The 23,549-nt window shown below is 28.5% G+C and overlaps 1 protein-coding gene across 4 annotated transcripts in view; it reads right to left on the bottom strand.

Annotated features, from left to right (window-relative positions):
• LOC103580703 (neuronal acetylcholine receptor subunit alpha-7) overlaps positions 1-23,549 on the bottom strand; it is an 84,480-nt gene that overhangs the window by 11,378 nt on the left and 49,553 nt on the right. For 3 of the 4 annotated variants that reach the window (XM_053737201.1, XM_008562565.3, XM_053737202.1), the window contains 3 exons: positions 21,012-21,056; positions 10,165-10,274; positions 664-844 (listed from right to left, as the gene is read on the bottom strand). In XM_053737201.1, coding sequence (XP_053593176.1) covers positions 664-844; positions 10,165-10,274; positions 21,012-21,056 — 336 coding nt within the window. Of the gene's footprint in view, positions 1-663; positions 845-10,164; positions 10,275-21,011; positions 21,057-21,967; positions 22,035-23,549 lie in introns of those variants that run through there. The other variant, XM_053737200.1, reaches the window with a different exon arrangement.

Raw genomic sequence — 23,549 nt, 5'->3', positions numbered from 1 at the left:
AGTTTTATCTTAAGGAAAAATGATAACAGAGAAGTAGAATTGAGTTAAGTATTTTATGATGTTAAATAATAAAATTTATATAAAGTACAAAGAAAAAATTGCAATAAATTTTCTGGTATTTACAATTGCAATGTACTTCAGTTATATATTTATAACTTTTAAAGCAATCAAGACGTTATTTTATCTGAATTTTTATTCTTGATTGGAAAAAAAAGTAAAATAAATAAATAAAATAGACATGCTCAACTTTGCAATTTCCTCATCATCCTGCTTTATAGAGAATCAATTGAGAGGGCAATAATAGCTTCAGGCTCTGAATATAAACACGATTACTTTCTTCGTCCTTAGAATGTTAAGTGAAGGTTCAATCGCATCAGCAAAATCGTTTCTTTGTCAGAAAAATTTCATTTGTTTTGTGCACTCACTTGACAACACACGTAAAATCCACCCAAACTATCGTAATTTTTGTAAAAAATAAAAAAAGCAAATCCGATTTTAATATCTTACAATCTTCTTATATTAAAATCGAATTGTCATATAGATAATCCATTAAATTTTAACGCCCAAATGAATTCAATAGAGCAGTTGTGATGAAAAAAGTAATAAGTAGCGAAATGAATATTCCGATGGATCAAAAGTATTGAAAGTATTTTTATTTTTAACCTGAAAACCGTCGTAAGTCCAGGAGCCGAATTTCATCTCGCAACGCTGATCGTCAAATGGGAACCATGTGATATCTATTTTGCAGGTACTTTTGAATATACCCGGTGGTACGTAAAGACAAGTTCCATTTTCCTTAACAACAACATTTGTTGGATAAGTTCCGTCGAATCCTTCATCAGCGCTGTAACATAAAACAAAATAATTTTCACAGATATAAACTTAATAGACACTATGCTCAATAAGTTGTCTCATTTATCCTCCTTTTCAGCTTCAGATATAAACTTTAACATGAGAATTAGTAAGTTGGCAACTATTCTAAGTAAAGTATGAAATCCCAGTTTCATTCATCAAAGTTTAGCGTAAAATCTGTGGCTGTTGTGTTAGTCGCGTTAACACGTACGCGCACACGTCTATAAAATGTACAAAGGTTGTGTTGTCGTTTATGACTAGAAAACGTGCATTTATACATATATATGTATATATTCAGAACTACTCAACAGAGAGAACATGGAAAATACATTACTGCGTAGCAACTTGATAAATACAGTTACACACCACCAGTAGTATCAAGCAGAGCGGGGTTTATGCTTATGTTAATTATTTGATGGTATGAATTTAAAAATAGCCAGTGGGTTTCCGAGTGCGCTTAATATCAACATCATTCATTACATTATTAATTTATTCTGGCTGATTAGTCTGCGCTTGTAACAGCGGCATTTCTAATACTTACCCTACTTTACAGTTTACAGATGAGTGTCTGTTGTCTAATAAAGCTAAGGAATACGGTGCATAATTTGCAGCATTAGAATCTGGTGTTTCTGGTGCAGCCACTATTGCATAAACTGTTTGTTGTATGGAGATATTTAGCGTCATATCGTGTACATAACGGTACCAAGAGTACATATCCTTGATTTAAATTACTCTGGTGCAATAGATAGGGTGCCACTGGAAGGATCCAAGGATACACGGCTGCATCATTGATAAGCCATGATTCTGAATGGAAAGCAACCGAGACGTTCTCCGAGTTGAGAGCTAAGTTATGCTGTCGAGTTGAATGGCTATACATGGCATCAGAAACAGCACTAGCTGAGAGTAGGACCAGAACTAGGAGTAAGACCTAGGACCAGAGCGAGCACAACCACTAGTCCTATATCCCGGACGACTGAGGATTGGTTGGAATCCGGCCAGTTGGCCGCAACCCAATCCGCTATTGCATTCTTTTTGAAAGCACCACAGTCTCTTCACCCTTCCTAACTTCCATCATCCCTCTTTTCCTTCCTGTATACTTTCCTCTCTATATATAGATATTTTGTTGGTCTTTACAGCTCCACCCACTTTTCCAGTTTCTTTTAGCACAAGGAAATCCAGAATGGGATAAGTTTTCACGGATTTTTGTAGCTTTCGCTCGGATATACTTTCAAGAGAATCTAACGACGAAAAATCAAATTTTGAAACGATCGAAAAATCCTCAAAGATATATATACATACATGTATATAGATATATGTGTAAGTATATTGTGAGCGTATAGTGTGTAACCCGCAATGCAGAATTGTCACACACGTCGATAAAGGCCAAAATGGAGTAAAAAATTCACCCAGTTTTGTAATTTTCCAACTTTTTTTTGATTCACTTGGATTTTTCATTGTTAACACTGGGTTTTTTTTTTTTTTTTTTTTTTTTTCATCACGAGGTATTTACTGAAATTGTTTTCACTGATGCATGAGCAGCTATAGTGGTAGTAAGTACACATTTAATAGTTACTGTTAAGGCTACTACTATCCCTTATATTTTTTATTTCAACTATAGCATAGTCTCAATACTACAACAGCGGTAACTCTCTCGTTAAACCGAGTGACGGTGTTATTAAAGTTAATTATCTCACTCATGTCTTCTCATTCTGCTATCTACTCTCTACTCGAGGTTCTATTGTGCTGATGTTCAAGTCCGAAACGAACCTGTCATCAAGTTATAGTTGGAAGTAAAAAAATTATAATAAAAAATGTGTTTTTAAAGTTGATGGAAAAAAATAAAGTTAAATTACAACTTGGGGGGAATGAGAAAAGTTTTGGTAAATTATTTTTTTTCTGGAAAATATATTCAATTTGTGGTCACTTTTTTCTTATTTATTTATTTATTTTTAGCTACAAAAACTTTACTTGAACAGTAGTTATCAAGGAATACTTAAGATTTTATCATTTTTATATTTATCAAGTGAAACAAACAATTGCACAAGTACATTCTTGTATTAAATTTATATACCGCAAATTTTAACTCAAAAATAAAGAAACTTCTACACTGTAAAAAAACCGGTGTTAAAAATGAATTCATTTTAACACCATTGTAGGCGGTATTTAAATACCGGTGTTAAATCGGTGTAAAATAAAATCCACGGATAGAAAGAAAAAAAAAATATGTTACATATAAAAAAATATAAAAATTTAATCAACATTATCTGGAGTAATTTTCAATTTTGCTATGTACTTATTTAAATAATTATTTATATTACACGTAATTTATTTAAAAATTACACAATTTTACACCCACCATTTCAATTAGCAATAATTTGATTAATTAATTAAAATCCTGTCTAACTGTAGTGATCAAGTAAGTAAAAATATTCACAAAGTAGAATATTTTCAACACCGAAAAATATTTTAATATCGGGAAATATTTTTAACATGAGTAAAGAATATTTACACGGGCGACGGTGTTATTTTAACACCTACACCGCGTAGACTTACTCCGGTTTTTTTTACAGTGCATACATCTTTTAACGTTCACCAAAGTGATACATTAAAGTACATTCTAGATATAAAGTCAGTTAAAAATTTTTTTTATCATTTTTTCCTACTTCTTTCACTTAGTTTTTACGATTGAAACATTTTATATTAAAGTGACTTTCAAATGTAAGTATATAATATTTGTGAGCCAGCTAGTAATATATCTAATGTGCTTTCTGACATTTCTAAGTGAAAAATTTATCTAAATATATAGACATAAAGCAAGACCTCTTTTTCATTGAATACTCGCCAATCCAATTACTGGCTCCGTAAAAAAGTAGCCGCACTTTTTCTTCAGCAATTAAAATAAAATAAAATAATAAATTAATGCTGAGATAAATAGCTTATCCGAAACACAACTACCCTCCGAACTAAACAATCTGTTGTTTCTCATCCGGTGCTAATTACTAGGAAGTTAAGCGCCAATGGCACAGAGTAGAGAGCAGAGTGCCCGAGTAGACCCCAAACTGATAAATGTTCCAATAAGCCAGGGGAAACGGCCTGCAGGCAATTCAACGCGTTGTCGATGAAAGAGAAAGAGAGAACGCACGATAGATTTATATATAATGCATACATACCTATATTTATATCTATATATTTTCAAGTACATTCAAATAAATCGTAAAAGCTCAAAAGTGATACATACTCTATATATATATATATATGTATGCATATATTATATGAAGGGGATATAGCGTTGTTGTATATTGCCGCTTGACTGTGCTCATTACGTATCGACAAACACGAATTTAATCTGTTTTGGTTTCGAAATCTCGAATGCAAGCGGATAGCTAATGCAAGTTACCCTTGGCGGAGGTCCAAGTCTTCTGTCTTCCCTTTATCCTCTACCCATGTACATGTACATCTATATGCATACATGTATGCACACATGAGTACGTATATTGCATCCTTTTACAGATGCTCTCTCACGTTCTTCCCATACACTGTCAAACCATTGGCGTGTCCTGAATGTGAACTCATTTAATTTTGTCATATACCAAGAGCACAACACTTCCCCTATGCTCTATCTCTCTCAGCAATATTACGATTGTCCCTTTAGCATTCTCCAATACAATGCTTTCGTAAGGGAAGGAAAGTGGGACGAGATTGTAACGCTTAGCAAATAATGCTAATGCGGATTTAAACCAGGCTCAGCGTAAAATAAAAACATTTTTTATTCACTATCGAATTTCGGGTGAAACAAATAAATTTTTTGGGTTTAGATAATTTTAATCTAAATTCACATACAAAAAACTTTAGTGAACCGGATATTGTCTTGTTGAGATGTATTGTGTTTTGCTGAATGATATTTACATTATTCGAATCGTAGTAAGTCAAGCAGGAGCAGACCACGACATTACAAACTCTTGGTTAAGGAGTGAGAACTCTGAACAGAATCAATGTAATCGTGTAGTATATATATATATATATATATATACGTATATATATATATATACGTACATATATATACGAATATATATTAGATCAAGTGGTTATGCACGGCTGTGGCCTAGAATCGGTTGAGAATTCGACGCTCGGATATTCGACGCATCAATTGGACCGTCGTAGGCGGTGGATATGAAGGACGTCTCTGTATTTGCCATTATGTATGTAAGATTTGTATGCACTCTGTACTTGGAAACTCTAACATAGTCGTAGTCATAGCTAGAGTATTACTAATATACATGTGGGAGCAGTGCACACCCCAATCGAATGGCGCAAGAGAGAAACCCACCAGAAACACTGCAATATATATCTATATATATTTGGTTCAACGAGGTAATATGTTCTGTATATATATCTATCAACTTCCTTCATCACCACATGACAATCCGTTGGGGTCAACTGGTCGTACATGCAGCTACGAGATTACTCTTGTGTCCAACGATTGTAATGTCTTTAGCGGGGGAAACATTTGTCATTACTTGAGCTTTTTTCATCATTTTCATTTAATTTCAAAGCTTATAAATTTGTAATTTATTTAATTAAATTATAATAGTAATATATTAGAATTGTCATTTATTTAAAAGAATTATAAATTGGTATTACAATAAAAGTTTCTCACACAAAAGTTTGAAAGCTGGCCCTAAAGTTGGACTTGGAAATATAATACAATATTTTAATTTATTAAAATATATTTATTTATATATTCTTTATTATTATTATTTAATTATTTGAAGGAATTTTTCCGCAAATAAACTATAAGAGCATATAACTTTTGCTTACGTAAAACGAAAACAAAAAAAAAAAAAATAAAAAAAATAGGAATAAATTAAATTGAATGAAAATTTCATTTTATTAAAAAAAAAATTTTTTTTTTTATAACTCATGAATATGTATTTTCATTTGACCGTTTGAATTAATTAAATAAAAGAAACTTTGTGGATACACGTACACCTAAAGGTATGAGTATATATATATATATATATATATATATATATATATATATATATATATATGGTTGGAGTGAAATAACGGAGTAAAAGTAATAGCGTAAAAGACAAACGTTCGAGTTTGTACAATATGACTTATACTGGACGGGTCATGTACGATGTCACCTATGCTTTATTTTCTAAAATACAACGAGACAACTGAATTTATATATACATATATATACCGGAGAAAAGCATTGTCTGGATATGTTGTCGTCTATGTCTTATTTTAACCCTCTCATACCACACTCTTCTCTCTTTCTCGGCCTATTGCAACGATGAGAATGCTATGCACTATATTGGTGCTATATGTGTGTATGAAATACCAGGACACAAGAATCTCTTGTGTCCTGGCATCACGTAAACTTTAACCTCCACCAGATTTTCTAACAATCTACTAATCTAAATGTCCGGATTTCAAAGAATTTTCACTGATTTCATCTGTCTGGCCCTCGTTTTATTTCATTTTTTCACCTAGTAAACAAACTCAGAGCAAATAATTATCATATGGTCAATGACTTTATAATTTATTCTTAGCCCTAACTGTTTAATTAATTATTTAACTCTGTAACAGAAACAACTCGGTTCAATATTCAAATGGAATACTTCAGTACTCGATCCAACGACACAGTTTTAGCATTAAGTATGTTTCTATAACTTATTTCTGTATAATCTATATTGTTAATAGAATAAGGAAACTGATAAACCATTAAATATTCAAACTGAAAGACGTAGATTTCAGAAGTCAAATTAAATTTTAATTTTTTATTATTTATCTTGACATTTCATTGCTTAATAGAAATCTGTAAAATTGATGATTTTAAAAATAAATACTATAAAAAAGATATATATAGCCACTATAGGTGTCATTCCCATATAACAGTAATGATTTTCATAATTTATGGGTTTTAATCCTTTATGAAAAGTATATATATATATATATCGCGTTACTAAAACCATAAGGGCGTATCTCAAAATATACGCCCTTTTGGTTCTGCAGAACCAAAAGGGCGTATAAAAAAACTTTTTTGCTTCAATCAATGTAAAAATGTTGACAACATTAGAATCTATTGAAAAAACGAAAGAAATTTTTTTTTTGTTTTACGCCTTTTTGGTTTTAAGAAAAAATTTTTTTAAAATCATAAGGGCGTATCCTGTTTTTTCGATTTATTATCAATTATAGGTAAGAGTAAGAAAAAAAATTGCCAACGTAATAAAAATTATCACTCCACAATTTAATTTATATGAACAAATATTTATTTAAGTGAAAAAACAAATAAAAAATAGAGAAAAAATAAATTCATCAGGGTATTAGTCCTATACCATCTCCATCGTCAGAATCATCTGTAGCTAAGAGTATGAAAAAAATTTTTTTAATTTTTTTTAGAACATAACTTGACAATAATAAAAAAATTTATAAACTATTACCATCGCTGAAAATTAATCTTTAATAAAATTGATAATATTTTTGTGGGACGGTGCCTGATGCACAAAAATGATTTAGGTCATTAAACTTGCTTTGATATATTGGTATTCTAGAGCCATAACAATTCTCAAGAACAACGGTAATTGATTTTTGAAAATAAAAAGAAAAAAAAAACAGGAAACAGAAAATGAAACTTTGATTGAAAAATGAAAAAATGCACCTTTGAAAAATTGAACAATCTAAATGTGCATTTTTTTAATTTGATTAAATTAAATTTCACAGCACTCATAGAATTTAGAATTTTTTCGTTCCCGAATTATACATATTTTTTACATTAATTGTTGAATTAAAAAAATTGTGACAAACTTAAGATTCGATCAAAATTAAATAAAGAAATTTGGTTTTTTATTCAAATAAATATTTGTTCAGATAAATCAAGCTGTGGAGTGATAATTCTTATTACCCTTGCAATTTTTTTTCTTACTCTGACCTATAATTAATAATAAACCGAAAAAATAGGATACGCCCTTATGACTTTAAAAAAATTTTTGCTTAAAACCAAAAGGGCGTAAAACAAAAAAATTTTTTTTTTCGTTTTTTCCATAGATTTTAATGTTTTCAATATTTTTACATTGATTGGAGCAAAAAAAAAAATTTTATACGCCCTTTTGGTTCTGCAGAACCAAAAGGGCGTATATTTTGAGATACGCCCTGTTGGTTTTAGTAACGCGATATATATATATATATATATATATATATATATATATATATATATATATATATATATATATATATATATATATATAAAATCCTGTATTTATTTGGGTATTGATTTTTTAATAATATTTTGACAACTTACATAATATTATGGGAGTAATTATTTCAATTTAATGAATTTTCTTATCGCAAAATTTTCTTTTTTTACTTTAAGGCAAAATAGAATACCCTACACAGAAAAAAAGAATTTCTTATCGCAAGAAATATTTTGTATTATTAATTGAAAACAAAAATTTTTCTTGGCTCAAAGATTTTTTTTTCTCCTGAAAAAGTTTTTTCTTGTTCCAAGAAATTTTTTTCTCACCCTAAGGAAATTTTTGTTTTCACTTTGTAATACAAAAAAATTTCTTGGGTCAAGTAAAAATTTTCTTAGAACAAGAAAAAATTTTTTAGCGATAAGAAATTTTTTTTTTCGGTGTAAGAAAGATTTTTTTTTTATTTTTAAAAAAATTAAAAAATTTTACTGATTTGTCGGAATTTATGTAGACTTTAATCGCGATACAATTTAGGAGTAAAATTATTGGAAATAATCAGTTAAAAAAAAAATTTTTTACGAAAATAAATCACGAGTCTCTAAAACTCTTTGAAAAAGTGTCATTAGTTTTAAGAATTTCAATATTTTATGTGGCAGATTTATTTATCCATATGTACATCGAAGTGTCATTTTGATGGCTGGTATATTAATAAATTAATGAACATTGAGAAAAAGACTCATATCACACAAAAACTATACCCATGAAAATGATAAATTTTTCTAAAGGTATTGTAAGAATATATCCCATAATCCAAAGTAACCAATCCTATAACCATCAAGAGATGATTCTATCATTAAATATGAGCCGTTTTCATAATTTTCGCTCCGTATATAAGTTTCAAATATCTAATATTGTAGCCAAATAACTATAACATTAATCTATATAATTTTCACCGCTGAAAAGTAGCGTTAAAAAATTCCATTGCACGTTTCGGGTAATTTTTTTCGACGATCTAATAACTGTCAGCGTTACAGGATGAAAAACATGTGAACGTGTATTGAATATGCAAATTATTATTCAGAAAATGTCTGTAAAGTTCTGAAAAATTTAATGTCGATATATTAGCCTACTTTCGAAAGCTGCATTCGAGCATAACACTTATTTCTGATCTAAAAATCTGGCTCAATGAATATCGTCATAACTTTTAATAAATGTGTACATTTATATTTTTGAATAAATTATGCATTTTTTAGTTGCCACCAAAATAATGACATTTTGTTAAAAAAGTTTCCGTACAACAATAATTCATTTAAAAAGTTCGCGAAAAACTGTTGATATATATTTATATATATTTACAGTTATTTTCCAGCCAGTTACAACTTTATTCCAAAAAAATTTTGATAGGTAAATTTTTGGATATTAATGTCAAGTATGAAATTTATGTTGCCAACTACACGGAAAAAAAATATTGTGCTCACCACTAAACGGTATCGTGATATTCACTCTCCTCGGTTGGTTATACGTTGTATACGGAAAGTGTTGATCTATTGGATCGTGATTATCGCGATCCAGGCGTATCCCGAAATCATAAGATCATTTGAGGAAATCATAAAAACATTTGAGGTTAAAATAGATGAATTTTTAACTTTAACTTCATTACAATTTTATTTTGAGTTGGAATTAATAATTACATGTTAATAATTCTAATAATTGTAATAAATTATTATTATTTATTATGAAGAAATGTAAACAAGTAATAGAATATACGTAAGTAATTGATGTAAATTTTTTATTAAATAATTTGGTTATGAGTGATGGCGCTTGAGAAGTAAATCGCGATAATCACGATCCGTAGGATCATTATAATAAGTATCTAGTGTTTCATTCATATTGATATATATATATAGATATCGTGAAAATCAAGTAACAATTTAGTACTAATCACGATACAACTGTCGCTCTCCGTTGGTGAGCGATAAGCGCAATATTTTTTTTCCGTGTAGTGTAATTATTTGAAAATGTCTAAAAAAATTAGATAACGATAGTGTAATAGTAATAATGATGAATAAATATGTAGGGTTATAAAAATAAAAGTGATTGTTAACGTTACCTGTTGTACATAAGAACGTCGGGCTTCCATAATCTGTGAGGCGGAATTCTAAGGTCTTTTACCCCACCGTATTGCGAGACATTCCACCTCATGTTGACGTCATTCCATTCCTGAAAAAAGATAAGCAGCAGCAACTGTACTCTCAGTATTTCATTCAAATTTTATACAACTATTATTCGTACGTAGTACTTTCAGTCAAGTTAGCAATCTTAAAGAATATACTCTCATATTTTTATTCTATGAAATAATGTTATAGTTGAAATTTGAATATTATTCTTCGAGTAGACTTCAACAAAAGTCAAATCAAAAGCGAAGAGATTTTTTTTTAAATTAATTATTAACGGGTATCATAATATTCATGAAAAGAATGTAAATAATACCTGGTATTATTTATCTCACATGTCAAAACGACAAAATGCACTATCTCATCTTATTACTGATTTATCGAAACGTGTTCCCTTTCTCTCGGGAGAATCTTTGTCATATAAGAATAAAAATAAGAAGAAGAAGAGGAGAAGATCGAACAAGAGAACTTTCAACGATTGGATCACGTAGCTATCGAGAGTGAAATACAATAAATGCAGTTTTCCACGATTCGCTAGGGGAATTGTTCGAAAAATAAGAAGCTCATATGATTGTCTCTGTTACTTGATCCTCAGTCTACTCAGTTCAACGTCAAAATGCTATAAAAATAAAACTCATTTTTTTTATTGTATTAATTTAACGATAATAATAATAGCAACAGTAATTTATCAGCTCGAGGAATGTAATGGAATAAATGGCATTAATGGTATTCAATGAAAATTGAATAATCGCTTAAATACTTTAATTAATTTCGCAAAAGTTTTCCGATCGAGAATTCTCTCGTATTTTTTTTTTGTTCTGCTGCGGAATTTCATTTGCGTTATAAAAATTTGCTTGGGACCAACTTTCAGCTCGTGAATAATGAAAAGAAAAAAAGTTTGGTTGAAAAAAGAGTCACGAATGTAGCGAGGTGACTCCTAAAATACTCAATCGCATTCTCTGTGCAGCAACGAAACGGAAAATTGGAATGGAATAGTGAACAAGAAAACTAGCCAGGGATGCATCGTTGGGCCCAGCATGAGTAATTTTTCACCTAATCCTCTATTTTCCGTAGAGACTATATACTTTTACATACATATATAGATGTAGATATATACTATTTTAGGTGCTACCCTTCTCTTACACTGTACACTATTTTATTTTTTATACAATCCAATCATCCAATACTTTATGCAGCTGTGAAAATTCAACGAGCTTCAATGGCATTTGCTTGAGATTACGGAATTTCCTAGATGGGAATTTAAACAATTTCAATTACTGCCGAATTCGAGAGATATTCCTGAGCTTCTTTTCAATTGTTTTTTGCCGATAAATCGATGAGGAAATATGTTTGAAAAATAATTACGTCAATTTGCAATTTGTACTCTTTCTAAACTGACAATAATTTATTACACTTGATAAAAAAAAGTATGCAAATAGTTTTTTAAAAACTATTTCAGTAGTTTGATCATAGCTTTATTAAAAAAATAAAAAAAAAAACATTTAAGGAGAGCTCTTGAATAATAAATATCGATTAGCGCCTCGTTTTTTTTTCTAAATATCCTAAAGTATGCATAAAAAAACTATCCATCTAAATATCAGTTTACAAATAATTTAAGAGTATAATAAGTAGTTGGCAACTTTTTTAACGCTAAGAATTTTCATGCATTTACATTTTTTTTCTTTTTCACAAAGTACTCAAACTGCATGAATAATTAAATAATTTTCAGCAGTTGACGATATTATACTTAGCATTTTAAAAATTTTTTAAAATAAACATCACTTACTAAATATTTTATGATTATGAATACATTAAATTTTAAAAATGCTTCACAATATTTAACATATGAGTTATTACGTAAAATTTGGAACTCGGGGAGAAAGATTAAATTAATTATGTGAAAACTCTATTCAAAACTGGCACAGTACAAAAAAAAATTGAACAATAATAATAATAATAATAATAGTAAAGGTCGGAAGGACCATATAGTATTTTGTGCTGACAGAGATGAGCCACAGGCGTTCATTAAGGACAATGAGAAACAGGGGTTATTATTCGCTACAAAGTATATAATAGCAGAATAGATCATTAAAAAAAAGAAAAATAATAATAATAATAATAATAATGATAATAATAACTAATGTGAAACTATTTATGCAGGAGGTTCACTCAGACATAATTTAAGTTTTCTCTCCATATATTTCGGTCTCTATTTAACTCCTAGTAGCTTTTTATCCCATTTTGGTCACCGTGGTTTAGTAACGCCGGGTGTTCTAGAGAACTTTCGAAAGACCTTAATTCCGGAAAATGAGGCATTATCGTTAAACTACTCTATGATAGAGGGGAGTATAATAAGGAACTAGGCATGTGGCGCATTTGTTCCGCAGCACTGATATAAATTTATGCTTTTGAGATTACCGTATGCTCGAAGGATGAAAATATTACTATTTCATTTGCTATAATAATAAAGCTTCAGCAACTACTTATTAATTCATTACTACAAGTTAATTTATAATTCATTATTATTGTAATTATCATGCTGTTGTAAGTTAATGAGATTTATAAACGACGGTAATGATGATAATTTTGATGATAAAAGTTTGATTTCAACCGTCATTATTATCGCTATAGATATTTTTGCTCATGTAAATGCTAGGTTGATTATAATTCATCATCATACGTTCAATTTGTTGCAATACTAATTGGAAACGCTAAATTAAAATAGATTCAATGTTAAAATTGATGCTGCGTTCATTAAATGTCCTAGTTAACTCTCATTAGTGGAATCAATTCACACTGACTTAACTTGATTCTCATCCCATCCCTTAGAATTTACTACACAGTCTTCTCATTAGCTGCCTTTTATTTATTCCTTTTGTTTATTTTTCCTCCAGATGCTTTGAATATTATTATTTTATTCGCCAGTCCATCTGCATTTATTTTTCTTGGCCAAGTTATAAAGTTTTAATTCAAAGTCGTTAATTTCTGGTGGTTTTATTAGCTAATTAAAAGTTACGTATTTTATTTTTATCAACTAACAGTAATTATTCGTCTCAATTTACTCAATTATTTGTGCTACCAAACAGCAAAACTTTAAACTCAAATTTTATAAATTATTTTATTGAAGTAAAAATATATATTCTAGTGATCAATAAAAAAAAATCCTATTAACAATATATCCTTATATTTATTATTTAATATCAGTTTTTTTTATGCATATTCTAATTTAATCAATCGCTTTTAATATAAACATAAAGCATTTCAAATAATCACCAGAGTGTACCAATTATAGACATGCTATATAATTTTCATGGAACTGACAGTTATTTTCAAGCTGTAGTCAGATTCCTGACTAATTTTTCTTTTTTTTGTTCAACCATTCCCTTTCCGTCAAACTGAAATTCAAGTTTCGCGCGCAAGCGCGTTAATGTAAATTTCCGTACATTTATTTCAATGTGTATTGTTATGTAAATGGTGTATATATTTCATGCTGTCTTTAGCCGATCAGATGTTGGAAAAAAAGACTACATATACTTCATCTCCTTTTTTTGGCATACTGGAGGAAAAAGAATTTTTCTATCCTAGAACATTTACACACACATGTCTAGAAATTACCTGGACATCTCTCCTATGTGTCGATTGATTATTTTTTTTTTTGTTCTACTACTGATTATCATTCCACCTTATTTTCGAGGCTCTTCCAATGTAAAATAATAGAAAATACTGTAGGGAAAAAATTCTTTGAGTTCTGGAACTTTTACAGAACATATGCCTGGAAAATCTTTAGACATCTCTGTATGTCGATCGGATTTTTTTAGCTCTGCTTACTGATTATCATCTCTCATTATGTTTTAGGCTCTTCCAATGTATACACTGTTAAAAATCGGGAGTGAATTCAGAGTGATTAAGAGTTTTATTTAAATTCGAATTCACTCAGATTCGGAGTTCCGAAGTAAAAAATTTCCGGAGTGAATAGGGAGTTTATTTTTCCAACGGAGTAATTTCAGAGTGATCTGGATTTCATTTCAATCCGCATTTACTCCGATTCGGAGTTTTAATATTAAAACAAACTTTAAGAATTAATTTCACTCCAGGAAATTAAATAAATACACAGTCATCAGCTCCTTATTCACTCCGGATTTTCAAAGATATATTTTAATTTATACTGCTGCGTAAATTGTGTACATTTTACTGCAGTCTTTAGCTAATCAGGTGTTTAGAAAGAAAGCTTCACATACATTTCATCCCCTATTCATTATACGATTGTATATAAAATCGGGTATTCATAATGGACTTCTTTTCAATAATTAGACGTTTCATTCTATTGTTAAAATTTTTAATTTACCAGTTGAAAATATATTAAATTTCGTAATTTATGATGGTTTTTAGAAGGTAGAAGCGAATAATCAAATACTAAAGCTTTCCACCAGTTCGAACAATATTACGATCCTAATTTAAAAATTTTATACGAAACTATCAGTAAAAACCAATCAAAAGCAGGTAGTTAAGACTCAGGATTTGTTAGAAGCTTAAGAATCTCTCGGAGTACTATAAGCTTAAGTTTAATCTCTGACATTTATTAAGTCAAAACTAAATTCAAGAAAAGCTTCAAGTTTGTTTAAAAAATTTTGACTAATCCTTAAACACATTTACATCTAATTTAATAAAAAATGAATGTGCGCCAAAAGTTTTATACTTAATCTACTAATTATGACTGAAATCTTGATTAAAATTAATTAATTTTGAATGAATCTTCATAAAATTTTCAGTGAATTTGAGAATAGCTGGCTTCGACTTGGTATTGAAATTTTTTGACTAAGTAATTATTTAAAGTTAGAAGTTGTGGTGAAGCGAAAAGTTCTTTAATATCAGTAACATAGATGGAAATGTAAATAAACATCCACAGGAAGATAGATTCATTTATAAAGTTTTAGTGAACTTTTTGGTATTGATGGTTTCGGATTTCAAAAAGTTTTACTCCGAATAAATAACAAGTTAATGTAAGAATTAAAGTATGATTAAGTGAATGCAGATCAGTTTAAAAGCAGTAGGAAGTGGGAAAATCGGTAGAGCGAAGTTTGAACTAAGCATCAAATGAATTCGAATATAACCAAGATGTCTAGATTCTATGAGGCCTGGGACTAATTTCACAAGAGATGAGTTAACGCCTGAAGAGATTAGAGAAGGTTTTCAATTTAATTGGTTCCAGAACTTACTTTATAAGTATTAAGAATGAGGAGGCAAAGAGTGGGTGAGGAACGAAAGAACCACTGAAGCCACTCTTCATGCTTTCTATTCCCTCACCAGTCCTTTTTCTTTATTTCACGCGTTTACTTCTTACTTACTCTTATTTACCTTCTTCTCCTTCTTATATAGATGTATATATACGTATATATATACCTATAAATATACAACCGAGCTTGGGCATCTTGATTAAAGGTCACAGGAAATTGAAATTCCTGAATCCATTTACTATGATATTTACTATGTATATAAGCTAATACAATTATTTGCAATTATTTATGTCATCCGGAAGGAAGATCGCTGGCGTAAGACGAAATTCGATAGTTTGAATTAATTGTTCCGAAATAATTTATCGATATTCACTGAGTTTAATCATTCAATTACATATATTTTAATTTGTTCTTTAATTTCCTTCAATAAAAAAAAATCAGGACGAATTCAAATGAAAAAATATGAAAATCTTCGGTCTCATATTTTTTTAAGCCTTACAAATTTTTTTTTATATTTTTTAAATATCAGAGAATAAAAAAAATATTTTGGCAATGAGGAGATAAATTATTTTCTTTAAATAAAAATATTAATAGTCATATATTTAGATTATTTTCAAAGTCCTTCCTGACGCTCCGTTTTTTTTTCAGATATTAATAATTAAAAACAAAGTTTTCTTTTTGGAAATAAAATAAAATTAAGTTTGATAAAAAGTTAATGTTGGAAACACGTAAAATATCAGCTGTATGCGTGTCTGTATCGCATTTATATTTCTAGGATGAAGATAAAAAAAAAACTAGACTATCTGTTTTCTCGTTGGCGCGTGCGGAAGACATGAAAAAACCCAAGAAGAATCGTAAAAATGCTAAGTTTCAGATGTAACACGCTTGTTATAAAACTTTTTCATGACTTTTCAGCTTTAGCTTCTGGTACCCGTGTCACTCAACCATGAATTTTCATTTAAATTTCATGTGCAAGAAAACAACGAAAAATAATAAATGTTTTTATTTAGTTATTTTCATTCCATTTATTTCTTTACTCTTCACTGTAATTTTGCTTCACAAAATATCAGCTTGATATGTAATTCATTGTTTGATTAATATAAATCACGTTAAAAATATTGAATCAAATAAAACGATTGATATTATTTGAAGAAACTCAATTTAATTCTTGACATCATTTATCTTCATGTGAAACTGGTTCAATAAATGCTTTAGATTTTTTTTTGCTAATTTTTCTTTTACCAGAGAGGCAAAATAGGCCCAAAAAAATATGCCAATATGAGTAATTTTTTTCCACTTAATCTTAATAGAAAAATAGTTATTTCATATTAATAAAATCCGATCATTAAAAAAAAATCGGAAAATTCTTTTTTTCTTCAATTTATGTTATATATATTTATATATATTTTACTCAGTTAGATTTATTATTATAGTTTATGCGTATTGTTTTCAGTACGTACAATAGATTCATTGGTGCTTTATAAATCTTTACAAACCAGATTGATCCAATTACAATATGTATTAATTTATATATTATGAATAACGAATTTGAATGGATTGTAGTTTGTAACTGAAAATATGACTATTTTCACGGAATGAATTCAAAAAATTAATAAAATTATGTCTGCTTCGCCAAGCGTCAATTCATTTTTCATTTTTTTGTATAAACGATTTTTTATAGAAATGTTAATAAATTATATGTAAAATTTTCTTCTAAAAAAATCATAAATATTATTTTGAAGTAAATTACCAATAATTTATATTATCGGGAGATTATGGAATTGTTTTAAATTTATTTTTTATAGTTACGCCAAAATGAAGTTATTTTTTGACCCGGGCATAAAAATAAAAATGTGTTAAAATAAAATAAAACGAACGGTGTTGAATTAACAGACTTCTGTGTTGACAATCAACACAAAAAATTTAACCAAATAATTTTTTAACACAAATACACAAAATTTCTAACTGAGCAAAATAAATAGGGGAAGAGCGAGCACAACGGGACCGCTAAGGAAATAATGGATTTTCGAGAATTCAAATACGCTGGATATTCTTTATTTGACTACCATTTGAAGCAATTAAACTAAATTTTTAGTTGCTCAGACAACATTTTTTTTACGGGTGGTAAAAATGACCACCCTCAAAAAAGAGTAAAAGAAAATTATTTATTTTTTTTTTTATTTGGAAAAAATTACTGCAGTAAAATTTTTCATGTCTAATCTGAATAGAAAAAGAGATAAGCAATAGTTGGTAAATAAAGATACCCAACAAAAATTACTGAAGATACATAACTTATAGAAAATTTAGTTACAGCAAAATAGACGCCATACACGAAAAAAAATAAACATCAAAAATTTTAACATTCCAAATAATGAATTTTATAATACGTGCCGTCAATTTTCTAAGTGTCAGTTACGATTTATAAAGTTCAAATTTTTCTGACATAGACAATAAATTTTCATACTTATCCTGTAATTATTCACGTTTTGATAATAAATAAACAAATTACTATTTAGAATGATAGTATTTACTGATCACTGTATCATTATATTACTTGTCATTCTCAATTTATATAGTTCACTTTTTTACGTATATATATTTGTGGGTAACAATACATTCACTGAAAAATTTTGAGACACTCAAATTTGAACAAAAATAGAGTAGAAGTACCATTTGTGGCCACTTCTCCATTTTTGGATATTCAATGGTTTATTTTAATTGATATAAAAAAATTTGAGAAATTTCTATTACAATAATGTGGTGATAATATTCTTGAACACATCTAAAAAATTAATCATGTCAGTGCGTCTTTTACAAATTATTTTATTGAAATTTTTCAAGTGTCCAAAACTGGTCTTCAGGTGGCCCAAAATACCTCTACTCTAATGATAAGAATCAAAAATGATGATTACAAAAAACTTTGAAAAAAAGAAAATTCTTTTACCAGTTTTTGGGGGTGGTTCACTTTGCCCGCCCTTTCCGTATATGGTTCGAGTAATTATATGTGTTATCATAACTGTGACAATGGTTCTACATTTAATAAATTTAAATTGGATATTCATAATATATAACTTTATACACATATGTATAAAACTATAGTACGATTTCATAAATCTTGCTTGTAAAGATTTCTAAAGCATCAATGAATCTATTATATATATTGGAAACAATATGTATAAACCGAAATTATATTACATGCATTTCAAATATGAATAAATTAATGCTTTACTAAAGTTCAAATTTATAAATGACTAAATTTCTGTGAGCTTATTAATTCAACAAAAATACTAATTACATAATTGAATATAAAAAGATGTCTCCTTTTTTTAAATTTCTATCCAGCCTAATTTGCCCAATGGCAGCATCACTTTGTTTAGAGTTTTAATTTTTTTTTTTAATTTTAAATAATTTACTTTATACCAAATCGATGATAATTAGATAATATTTTATTTATCAATGAATAAATAGGTTATTAAAAAAAATTTAATTAAAATCGACTAATAATTTGTTTGCTTGAACAATATTTACCGATATCATTATGAATAATTAGTGAATAATGTAAAAATAAAATTAATATATGTATCAAATCATCGACTTAAGCTAATATAATAAATTATTTCATCGATTAATTAATCCTACAGTTAATTAGTTAAGGTAAAAAAAAATAATAATAAATTGTTTGTAAATTCGCGCAATTTAACTTTTCATTATTGATGTAAATGAGGTATAAATTTGATAGTTTGAAAAGAGAGAATAAAAATAAATATTGGTATGAAGAAATGTTACAAAAATAAAAATTAGTACACATGGGAGTTGGTCACAAACTAAAATCGATTAGCATAACAAACCAATACACTTGTTTGACCAACGAACTGTTACGAGCCGTAATGATTTAATGACCATTAAATGGATGACAGTGTGTGTGGACATATGCAAATTGAAAACTCTCACGGTGGCGTCTAACGAGGCGATAATTTAAAATCTCACTGAATCAATAAATAAAAATGTTGGTATAAAAAAAAAAGCTGACGTTTTATGCTGATTTTTTTTGTTTAAATTTGAATGAAATTAAAAATATAACGAGAATTTTAAAATACAATCGATGATTAGTTTGGCTAAAATAATAATAAAAAAAAGGTAAATGTCCTTGCCTTAATCGTCAATATCAAATTTAGGTCATTGCGCGTTACTGTTCTTGTAACGACAGATGAGTACTTAAACCTCTAGATATTAAAGCAGAAAAGCTTCTCATTTTTTTAATATTTTATATTTTTCAATAGCTCTAGATTCCAGTGGATGAAAACACTATTGAATGATAGTAAAACTAATATTTGTTAAAATGCAACTCTCAATTTTACAATTTTTAAATTTCAAAATTCAAACAGTTTTACCACTTATTCATCTTTTCACGTAATATTTTAACAGTACTTAAAAACTTCGAGATCCTCATTTCAACTTTATTTCAAAACTATCTTCATTCTTTTATTTAACTCTACAAAAATTTAAACCAATAAACCACTTTGTTTCTTCTTACACGATCTTGCTCCGCATGAATGTCAGAAAAATACCTTTTTGACATCAGAAAGATGTCATAATTTTTTAGATAACTTTATAATACCAATAAGATGTCTCTCTGACACTCATGCCGAGCGGGATGATAATTCAACGAAAATTATTGTCGTCAAAAATCTCCAATGGTTACAAAATGCGCCATAGTACTTTTTAAATTATTTACCATAGAATAAATATCATTGACGATAACTATTAATATCGTTGAATTTTAATCACTACAGTCGGACCTTGTTATAAGACTATTTGCTGCCTTATTAATAAACGAAGTATCGCGGTAGTTTGAGAAAAACTAACAGTCTTATAACGAGGTCCTACTGTATCAATAATGATGACAATATTTATTATATCGACGTTCTAATTAGCAAATGGTCTAACTCCATTTCAGAAAATCCTCCATTTATGCGAAAAAAAGGAAGTTAAAAATTTTTTTTCATCTAAAAATCAATTCTATATCTAGTATATGTATTGTATTTTTGTCAAGGTTACTCAAATGATTTTTTCTCTGATTATTAGTATCTGAAAATTGCACACAATCACCTGCGAAAAATAGTCAGTTAGACACTTTGCTAATTAGAACGTCGATATTGATAGCAATCGTTACTATCATGCATTTAAACGTCAAATGACTTTTTAATGATTTAAATTCAATTAAAAATCCTGTTATTTAATAAACTTCTGAATAAATATATAAACGAATAATTTGTTACTACAATATTTTTGGTTTGAAAGTCATTCTAACGTTCAAAATATATTTAGACATACTCTCTTATGATAAATCAGTAAAAAGTACTCTAATTAATGAATATTTACTACACAAATAGTTCCAAATATATCACTAACTCAATCAGTTCTAACTCGGGACTGATTTGCAGTAAATTTTCATTGATTTGCAATATTTTCACTGACTTTTTTATGTCAAGCTTACATTGTACTCATCAATTAACTAATTAATAAAATAAATATTAGCAATTACTCACCAGCTTTAGCCACAAATTGGTGATAAGTAACTGATTCTTCTCGTCCTGTAATACCATCAAGTAAATTATTATCATTGGAAATAAACAGCAAGTGAATAAATGATACCAAAATGAAATAAAAATAATTTAATTTAATTGCAAATAAGTCTGGATATTTATTGTAAAAAATGCTGTAGAAAATTGGACATGCAGAAATAAAATGTTAAAACCAATAAACGTGGTAGTCAAGTGCCGAGAAAGTATTTTGGCTTGACTACTTACTACAATACATTTAGCAATACCATATATTTTTATACGAATATATATATATATATATTTTATTTTTTTATTGTTTAACTTTATTTTACTGGGTTAATGGAACGGGGCTATGTGTATGCTACAAAATATACAACATGGATCACCGTGAAGTTACACAAGAGAACGAACATCGTCGTATGTGTCTCGAATGGAGTCACAGTCTGGTGCACAGTACAAAGCTCGCCGTTTTCCAGCGCTCGTTAACGCAGGACAGAAAAACAGAAAAATACGTGTACAAATAGGGTGCACGGAATAAAAAGAGATATGAGGGAGAATAGAAGAAAGAAATAAATAAATAAACGAACAGAGATAGACACAGACAGATAGACGGGCTAAGTGTAGGCAAAATGAGGAAAGTGAAAGAGAGAACATCCCATACTGATGTTTGCGGCGCGAACAATATCAATACCTTACCCTACTTTATATTTTACCGCGGAATTAGGTCAAAGCTAGCGGGTTGCCGAGAAGCTAAAGGCTGATAGAAGGGGATCGGAAAATGAGTATACATGAGTATTATTGAGGCAGGAAGCAAGAAAAATACCATCTAATTCTTAAATTATTCAGGTTTTTTTTTTATTTTTATTTTTAATGACGCGCTGGTTAATTTATTAATATTCTATTTATCAAATAGAAAAAATGATTGTTTTATTTTTTTTTACCTCCGTTATTCCTTTTATGTCATCCGAAGAGCCATTCATAAAAACGCAATGAAATTCAATAGCTGGTGTAGACTATCAAAAGCTCAGTTGTTGATGTGGTTTCGATGGGCCACTCTTTGCCCTCGGGCGATTCAAAACTTTATACGTACTAAATATATATTTCATTAAGCACATTTAGTTCTAAATAGGTTTTAATAATAAATAAACTGCTATGGAACTCGAGTTTTAGGGTCTGAATTTATTAGCTAATTTAATTGTTTATATTAAATTTAAGATGGTAATTTTAATTTTGAACCATATAAAACGACATAAGCCACTGGTTATATATAAATAAGTCAGTGGCATATTGATTTATGTAGCATGTAACCTTGTTAATCGTATTGCACATCCTTGAACGACCCAATTTCACAAGCGAAACGCCTGGACTGATTGGCGCGTACCAGGCTTTGTAAGACCACATCCTACTATTCCTGGTGATAGTACTTGTGGCTTTAGACTATTGTATATATCTATATATATGTAAGCTTGTGTACAGTAGTGTGCAAGTCATATCGTCACTGACAACGTACGTACGTTGTCGATAACGTATATTAGATGTCATTGAATTTCTATTCAGATAATTCAGATGCTTAAATTGCAATGGATTATATTATTATTATTATTATTATTATTATTATTATTATTATTATTATTATTATTATTATTATTATTATTATTATTATTATTATTATTATCATTATTAAATTTTTTAATTAAAATGACAGAAACAACAAAATATAAAACTTAAAAAGAATTTTTTTTTCTATTCAATAAATGTAAGTAAAAAATATATATAAAAACACTTGTTAATTTTAAGTTAAAATTAAAATTTTATAATTAAATTATATTTGTGATCTGAGGACGTGAGTAATGGACTCACGAAATATCACTACAAAATAAAAATTATTTGAAGAGATCCAAAGTCTATCAGTTAATTTACAATAAACAACCATTAAAACCTATCAAAATATATATATAGAGAAAGGGGGGGGGGCAAAAGAGGGTACCCCCAAAATTTGTAAAAAAAATTTTATATTTCAAATGGTTTTTAAACATTCCAAAATCACTTTTGTAAATATAATTGAGCGTTATTTTGAATTTTTCTTGTTAAACTTTTTAAAAAATCAATTATCAGTTAAAAAATATTAATAATTTTTTTTTTGTGATAAAAACTATTAAAAATTTGTTTTTTTTTTCTTTGTACTCAATAATCATGTAAAATATAATTTTTCTTTATGTAAATTACTTGCAAACAAATTTTACTAAAATCTTTTCTATTTACTTTGAATATCATTCAGTGTATTTGAATCTTCGAAGACTTAGTACTTCCTTAAATACTATACTATATTTAAATTTTCTTCAACAATAAATTATTATAATTATTAACTGTCATTAAAAAAAATATTTTGTCAATTAAGTAGACCTGGGAAGCCGTGATTCCTTTAATAAAAAATTATAATTATTGTTACTGTTATAATGTAATTATAGGATATCAGTAATATAATTGTTGAAAAGATATAATTTGATGTTATACAACAGGTAA

This window comes from Microplitis demolitor, chromosome 3 (assembly GCF_026212275.2).
Source record: "Microplitis demolitor isolate Queensland-Clemson2020A chromosome 3, iyMicDemo2.1a, whole genome shotgun sequence".
Classification (NCBI taxonomy): Eukaryota; Metazoa; Arthropoda; class Insecta; order Hymenoptera; family Braconidae; genus Microplitis; species Microplitis demolitor.
This window is presented reverse-complemented; position numbering and strand designations above follow the sequence as displayed.